General features: G+C 42.9%; 1 protein-coding gene across 1 annotated transcript; it reads right to left on the bottom strand.

Annotated features, from left to right (window-relative positions):
* Positions 1-2,328: 2,328 nt before the first annotated feature.
* LOC149176100 (uncharacterized) lies at positions 2,329-7,745 on the bottom strand. The gene is made up of 4 exons (XM_089421345.1): positions 6,944-7,745; positions 4,685-6,437; positions 2,672-4,369; positions 2,329-2,473 (listed from the first exon to the last, which is right to left on the bottom strand). Exons 1-4 carry the CDS (start codon positions 7,743-7,745, stop codon positions 2,329-2,331), a joined length of 4,398 nt encoding a protein of 1,465 aa, XP_089277471.1.
* Positions 7,746-8,134: the final 389 nt, after the last annotated feature.

Below are 8,134 nucleotides of genomic sequence, written 5' to 3' on the forward strand. Positions count from 1 at the left end.
CATTAAAACAACTTTAAAACAAAACGAAATCTAATTGTTGAACTAAATTGAAATTTAATCTATGAATTTAAAATCACAACTTATTCTAATTGTAGACTAGAAATTCTAATTCTAATTTGCGTAAAGGAAATTTTAATCTTACTTGTAGAAAGGAAATAAATCAAAACTAGACTTCTTCAATAAAATATCGATTCAACTTGTAACTTCAAAGGATTATTAGTGTGGGTGACTAAACTTTGAAATTCCTCTGTTCATCATCCAAGAAATTACTTGGCGAATTACTTGAGCTATGAAATGAACCTTTTGAAGGAAATGAAATATGAAAAGTAAATCTTTTTGTGTTTTATGAGCGCTCTGTTTATTATGAACAATGAGAAATTAACCTAGAAATTGCTGAATAAACTGCATTGACAGGTTATAATGGAAGAGAAATATCTAGTAATCAAGGAAAATTTTAAGGATGGAAAATTTTCTTGAAGTTTAAAACATTGGCGAATCTCACTAATCCCTAATATGCAAATTATAAATGTTTATTGATATATTTGTAAAATTAATCAAATTTATAATTATTTTATATATAGTCTCTCTATAATGTTGGCGATTTTTAAGGTAAAATAATTTTATATTCTAAAATTTGGGCGAATCGTCTTTTATAAAATTGGAAATTGGCGAATCTTTTTTTTGGAAAAATCATGGAAAATTAGCCCACTGGGCGAACATTAGCCCCTAAAATTTTCCATGCTAGTAATCAAATCACAGTAAACATGAATAAAAACTAATATACTCTTACAACTATCTAGGGGAACCTCCCATTGAGTGCAATTTTACCACCAAATTAATTCACTTAACCACACATTTGTTCAGAAATAGAGTATTATAATAATCATCTAAGTCTTCAACAAATATTGCAAATAATTAACAATAACAACTATTATCTTTCAGTCTCGCCTCGAGGATTTTTATACACTTCTTATTAAAATTATTCTAAGAGTCTTATGCCGAGAGGAAACTTTGCTAATACGAAAACTAAGAAGTAAAATTAATATAAAGTCTATCTCCTCATTATTTTCTACTGAAAGAGTAAATCACGAGGGATTATGATCGAACACATCAGCCTCTAAATTGTTTCCACGCTCACTGATTTTGCCATGAACTTCCTTCGAAATCTGCCTGATCGCTGGAATGTCATAGCCAGAGTTGACTTCTGTTTTGACTTCTAGATCTCTTTGCCTATGTGATTTTCCATATCACGAGGATAGGTGGGTATTCATATGCAGATCATTTTCCATCTGCGAGTACCTTCCATTCATTCTTTGGTGCACTGAAACCTATCTAACCATGGAGATAGGTGTAGAATTCTTAATTAGTTGCAAAATGAGAAAATTTATGTAGTTGTAGAAATGTTTCAATTATATTTCATAAAGAAGCATTATATTATAAAACATGGATGATCAATACCATTTGGATGCTTAATCATATCTATGATGACCTTGTTTGGGCTGAAACTGCAACAAAACTATCATAAAAAGGGTAAAGGAGAGGAAAAAGGATTTTAAAAAAGAGAACAATTTTCAACTTCAACATTCCCCCACACCGAAGGTTTTGCATGCCCTCATGCATAAAAAAAAATCAAAATTTTCTCCTACTTCTCTTCAGTGTACTATCTTTGAGGCCTCTGCTAAAACATCCAAACTAGTGCTCTTCTTTCTCTTCTTAATACCAAAAACTACCCTTGGTTTCTTCATTAAGATTTTTCTTTGTAACCCTCTAATTTTATTCTTGAGTAATTTATTGTTTCTTTGATAATCTTGTTCTTTTTGTACCAATGACACAAATGCAAAAGTATGTTGTTAATTTGAGTCCTCGGTATTTCATTTTGTACCTTTACTGCTTCATGTTCTTGTTTGAGATATTTATTGTGAAGTTATAACTCATATACATCTTGCTTTAAAACATCCTCAATTATGTATTCTCTTTCAGGAATGTTATCTGACAAAGGGGTTTCTTTTTTTTTTTCCCCTGGGAAAAAGTCGTAATTTCTATTAGTATTGAGAAATTACATTTTGTAGATGCCGAAGCATATTCATATGGAGGCAGCAGTGCCTGTCAAGTTCATAGTCTGTAAATCTAGGAAGAGGAACCAAGTTGTCTCCACGCAGGGAGCATTATCAAAACAGTAAAACTAGCAGTGATCAAAATTGTGTCCATGCTCTGTGCAGAGAGCTATATATATGTTGATAATATCAAAAAAGTAGAGTTGTACTCATGACTAGACAGTAGAAATATATACATGCTATAAACAAAAATGGTACTGAAAGTGTGTGGGATTTATAGCCCATCTCCCATATGATCATCAAAAGGTCTGTGGTAGTGCTGATAGTAAGTTCCGTCGATTTCCTCCTGGATCAACCAGTCATCTCCTTGTCTGTGCGCTGCCTCTTTGGAGAGCTGGTCGGCGACGGTGTTCTGTTCCCTGTAAACGTGTCGACAGACAAATGATTCAAAGGAAGCAGTCAGTCTTTTAGCTTCATCTAGAATGTGTCTCAATGAAAATGCATGACAATGAGATGCATCATTCAGCCAATTGCAAACAATTTTAGAGTCTCCAAACAGCTGAAGGTGTCTGCATTGTTTATGGATAGCAAAGTGTATGATGTGTTTAGCCGTGCACAGTTCAGCAAAGTTATTGGTGCCTCTGCCTAGTTTTATTTGTATCTTGTAGCAGTGCATTTCATTGAGATAGAGTATTGCTCCTCCCCCACAGCCCGCATCTTGTGCCGAGCCATCAAAGAATGCCCATGGCTTTGATTTGTCGATGTTCACAGGTCTAATGATACGAGGTGGGGCAGTGGATTCCTCTTCAGGTATCATGTTAAAGTCAGCAATCGTATGGTGTAATATAGTGGGCCAGTGTGGGGCTTTGAGATTAAAGATAGCCTGATTGCGCGCGATCCAAACAGCCCAGCAGGCCAGCAGAGGAATGTTGATAGATTTCCCAGTGTGATTTTGGCACCAGTTATTCCATGCTTCCATGAGGTTGTTACCTTGCCAATTTTTCAAATGCGGATAGTGTGAGGTGAGGGATTGCCAAAACTGTAGAGTAGTGCTGCAATTTAAGAACAAATGATCTGTGCTTTCTTCCTCCCCTTGGCATAAGTGGCAACGAAAAGGTCCATAAAAAGATCTCTTCATGAGATTGGTGCCTGTAGGGATTTTGTCAAATAGAATGTTCCACATCAATAATCGCGTGCGAGGAGCCGACTTAAGTTTCCAGAGCGCTTTCCAGGTGGGATGAATATCCGGGGGCCTATAAGGTTCCATGAGCCTTAAATATCCTAGCTTCGGGGCGTATGCTCCATGCTTGGCAAAGGCCCAGATGATCTCATCAGGTCCTTCTGTGAGCCTGATGTGAGCTTGAGTGAGTGCATCCGTATACTCCAACCATTCGTTCTGCCACTGTTCAGGAATTTCTAACACTTGAGCGGTAGTCCATGCTTGCTGGAGGAAAGAGGAGTTTTCATTATCTCCAATGTGCTTAATGTGCGTAATCCCTCTGTTATGAAGGTGCCTTATAAGGTCAGCCGATAACCTGTGGGCATTTCCACATCCGACCCACGGGTCCAGACCAATGCGCACTGCATTACCTTCCTTAATGCGCCAAGTGATTCCTTCTCGTAGCAGAGGTAAGGTGCCTATAACCGCTTTCCAGATATTGGAAATGTTTTGATTAGTTCCTTGTTGTGTACAGATCCAGTCCAAAACGTTCTGAGGCTTGATATATTTTGCATATGCAACTCGAGTCCATAGACCATTCGAGGTGAGAAGCTGCCACCCAAGTTTGGCTGCCAGTGCTCTGGAGAAAAGGTCGAGCCTCTTTATACCCCATCCCCCCCAGCGCTTGGGTTTGGCGATGGTATCCCATTTGACCCAGGCGAAGAGCCTTCCCGGCTGGTGACCTTTCCAAAGAAATCTGCAGCAAATACTTTGTAGCCTATTCAATATGCCCTTAGGTATCCAGGCTAGGGCCATCCAATAGACTGGTGTGGCTTCAATCACAACTTTAATAAGGACCAATCTGCCTGCACGAGAGAGATATTTGTGGTACCATACCTGTAGCCTCTTTTCCACTTTAGCTATGAGCCATAACCAGTCTGCTATTCTGTAACCAATAGGTTTTAGTCTAAAACCGAGGTACTTTATACCATCCGTCAGATTCAAATTGATAAAGGGGAAGCGCTGTGTAGCAAAGGCGGTTTCATGAATAGAGCAGCCAACTGTAGTAATCGTGGACTTATTATCATTGATCTTCATTCCTGTAGCTTGCTGGAAGAGAAGAATGGAGTTATGAAGGGTAGTGGAGTCCCCAATGCTGCCATTCAAGAAGATCAGGATGTCATCAACAAATAACAGATGAGTGAGGTAGAAATTATCCGCAAGTTTAATGCCAGTCAATAGATGCCTATCTCAAGCTGATGAGATAACTCTACTTAATCCTTCCATAATAAGCAAGAACAGCAGAGGTGAGAGCGGACATCCCTGTCTAAGTCCTCTCTCTGAAGTAAAGAATGAAGTAGCTTCCCCATTGAGTAGCACACTATATGATACATCGGTGATGCAGCTCATCGTCCATTTGATAAATTCATAGGGGAAACCAAGATGTGTTAGCAGCAACCTTAAATACAACCAGTTTGTTCTGTCAAAAGCCTTGGACAGATCCACTTTTAGAATCATTCCCTTCTGCTTTTTAATCTGCATGGAGTGCATGAGTTCTTGAGCAGTGGCTATAGCCTCGTGGATCTGTCTGTGATGCAAGAAGGCGAATTGTTCAGAGGATATGTGCTGCGAGAGTATGGGTTTGAGGCGGTTGGCAATTATCTTGGCAATGATCTTATAGAGGCAATTACAGAGAGAAATGGGGCGAAAGTCATCGAAAGAGACCGGGGCATTGGATTTGGGGATTAGGGCGATGAAGGTGGATTTAATAGCAGAGGATATTCTGCCCCTCCTTCTGCTATCCTCTACAATCTTCAGAAGGTCGTTTCCCAGGATTTCGAAGAATGCGATGTAGAATTCAATGGACCACCCATCTGGGCCGGGGCTTTTATCTTTTTTAAACCATTTCAAAGTAGCCTCCAATTCTTCCATGGTCACTTCCTTCAGTAGATCATCTGACTCTTCCTGTTCAACATATCTGGGGAAAAGTTCAGCCACCCTCATGATCTCCAAGATATTAATGTCTCCAGGAGCTTTATATATGCCCCTAAAGTGCTCTGTGGCCAGTCTGGCCAGGTTCTGTTGTGATGAAACAGGGTGACCTCGTTCATCTCTTAACTCCCATATAGTGTTGATGGCTTTGCGACCATTGGAAAATTTATGATAAAATTTAGTATTATCATCCCCCTCTGTGAGCCAAATAGCCCTGCTTCTAAGCCTCCAGCTTTCTTCTCTTTCTTTCAGAATTTGAGAGCGCTTCGCTATAAGTGAGGTGTACTGCTCCTTGCTTTCAGGGGTGGGGAAGGTCCCAGATGATGAATCCTCGAACTCAGCAATGACTCTTTCCGCCTCTTTCAGAGTTTGATTATCTTGGATGCGCTTTTGATGAGCCCAGTTTTTAGAAATCTGCTTGAGTTCAGTTAGTTTTCTAACGAAGCCCGCTGAGAGATCCTCATCTTCCCTGATGAGGTTGTTCTGCCAATAATTATGAACCAATTGTATATAAGAGGGGTCCTGTAACCAAGAGGCATTAAACTTGAAGGGGCTTTTGATTTTGTGATTAAAGTCCTCTGCTTCTAAGAATATAGGCCGATGATCGGATATGCCTCCCGTTCCGACCCATTGGCGAATTCTGGGGAGACTGTTAATCAGTGTCTCCTTAATAAGGAATCTGTCGAGTCTTCTGGCCAAGCTTTGTTCTCCACTTCTGTTATTTGACCAGGTGTACTGTAATCTAGCAGATGGAATATCCACCCACTGGTGTTCCTCTAGTAGGCTGGATAATGTATCTGTGAGGGAATCGACCTGCGCCATGTGCCCCCATGACTCGCAGAATCCAAGGGAAAAATTTAAATCACCGCCAAGTATGATGTTGTCTGCTTGAAGTAATTCAGATTCCAGTAAGGACCGCCAGTAGTTGGCTCGGTCAGCACAAGGGCCATAGACATTGATGATACGAATGTCCATCGCTACAGAGTGAGCGAATATGTCTAGACCAATGTAACCCCTACCTCCCCAAATGTTCCGGATCTCCAAAGCTCTGTTACAAACCCCAATAGCCAAACCACCGGATCGCCCGGACGCATCCAGTGCATGGAAGGTCCAGTTAGGAAGCCAGGAGGTGAGGGTGTGGATAAGAGGTTCGACCAAACAGAGAGTTTCTTGCAGAAATATAATGTCCAGCTGAGATGAGATGAGCAGTCTCCTGAGCGCTAGTTTTTTGGCTGAACTAGCAAACCCACGGCAATTGAAGGATAGTATCTTCATGTGGGGAGGGATAGAGGGCCATCCTTCACTCTAAGGGCCCTGAAGATAGTTTGCTGTCGCCCAAGGGCAACCTCTTCATCTGCAGTGTGTCTTGCTTTGGTAATGCGGGAGGGTCGACCACGGGAGTTCTTAAGGGTGATAGGAGCGTTCACAGGGTCGAGTCCAACGACATCAAGACCTCTGTCCTTCGTGCGGGATCGAAGAGAATAACGGGGGGATGTCTGGGTCGAAAGAAAGGAGAGGGATGCGAGGGATGATGTGATCAGCGAAGGGGGGGCCACCGGTGAAGGAAGCGGGAGGGAGCAAATGAGAGATGAGTGAGTGTGTAAGCCCTGGGGGTAACGGTGTGTTACAGGAGATGATAGAGCGGAGATAGGATCAGAGCTAATAATGTACTGAGATGAAATGCCCAATGATATGCAAGAAATAGGTGGTATCGGAGAGGGGAGTGAATAAGACTTACCCGTTGTCGCAGTGCCCGCTTGTTCAGTCGCTGGATGCACAGGTGCTGATGATGAAGGAGGAGGAGCAGTGGAGACTATAGCAGTGTCTGCTGCCTCTGGAGAGCTCCGGGGTTCACCAACATCCTGAGTGTGCACTTGTTCCTCTTGATTCTGCACTAGATGCAGCCTGGGGGAGTTTTCCAGGGGTTGATCGGCCACTCCATCCTTGTCATTCCTCACCGCTTTCCGAAGGAGTGGGCAGTCCCTGTATAGATGTCCCACTTTGTGGCATCTACGGCAGCGATAGGGAATGCCTTCATAGTCGATGATCTGTTTGCATGCCGTGTCTCTCCATTGAATGGTAATGAACTCTTGTAGTCCTCCCCTGGTGTCCAGGTTAATGAGTATCCTGGCATAAGCCATCATGCCAGTCTGCTGGTAGGATTTGTCGTAGTCCATGAAGGTGCCAATGGCATTGCCGATTCTCCTGAAGATATCTTCTGACCAGTATTGAAGAGGTAACCCTGGGAGCCGAATCCATACGGGTCCAATGCCTATCTGTTCAGTCTCGGGGTCAAATAATGGAGTCCATCTCTTAAGGAGCACCGGGGCATGTTCAAAGTGCCAGTAGGAGGACAAAACCCAGTTGGTATGATTAGCACGAGTGAACCTCAATGCGAACCATCCCCTCACGAAGGTTTGCACGAAAGGGATGTCCACCAAATGATGGCCCCAAACTTCAGCTGCCCAGGTCTTCAAACGTGCTGTCGAGTAGCTTCGACCCCTGATGCGCCCGACCAGTACTCGATCTGCAAAATCCATTGTCTCTCCCCACTGGATGTCCTCCTCCAGTCTGAGAAAGATATCGTCCTCCTTGGATTTGAAGCACTTGTATTTCCTTTTAGGGCCCCGAGGGGGGGGAATGTTCTGAGGGCGACCGGGGGGAGGGGCGGTAACGTTCAACGGTGCCGGGATCTGATGAGAGGAGGAGGGGTCACAGATGCCTGAAACAAAAGGGGGGCCCGAGAGCGGTGGTACGGAGGTGAAACTTCTGGAAGAAGGACCAAGAGAGCCCGTGAGTCCGGCTGAGGAAGAGGGCAGGGAAGGGTTATGTAGCGGTCGGGAAAAGGAGCCAGATGCCGGAGGTTCAAAACCAGGGTTAGGGTTTAGGCAGCCGGAAACGAAACCGAGGGTTGCCAGAGAGTGTGGGG

This window comes from Pinus tabuliformis, chromosome 4_1 (assembly GCF_031772625.1).
Source record: "Pinus tabuliformis cultivar Carrire ecotype Pingquan chromosome 4_1, CPIR1, whole genome shotgun sequence".
In the NCBI taxonomy this organism is placed as follows: domain Eukaryota; kingdom Viridiplantae; phylum Streptophyta; class Pinopsida; order Pinales; family Pinaceae; genus Pinus; species Pinus tabuliformis.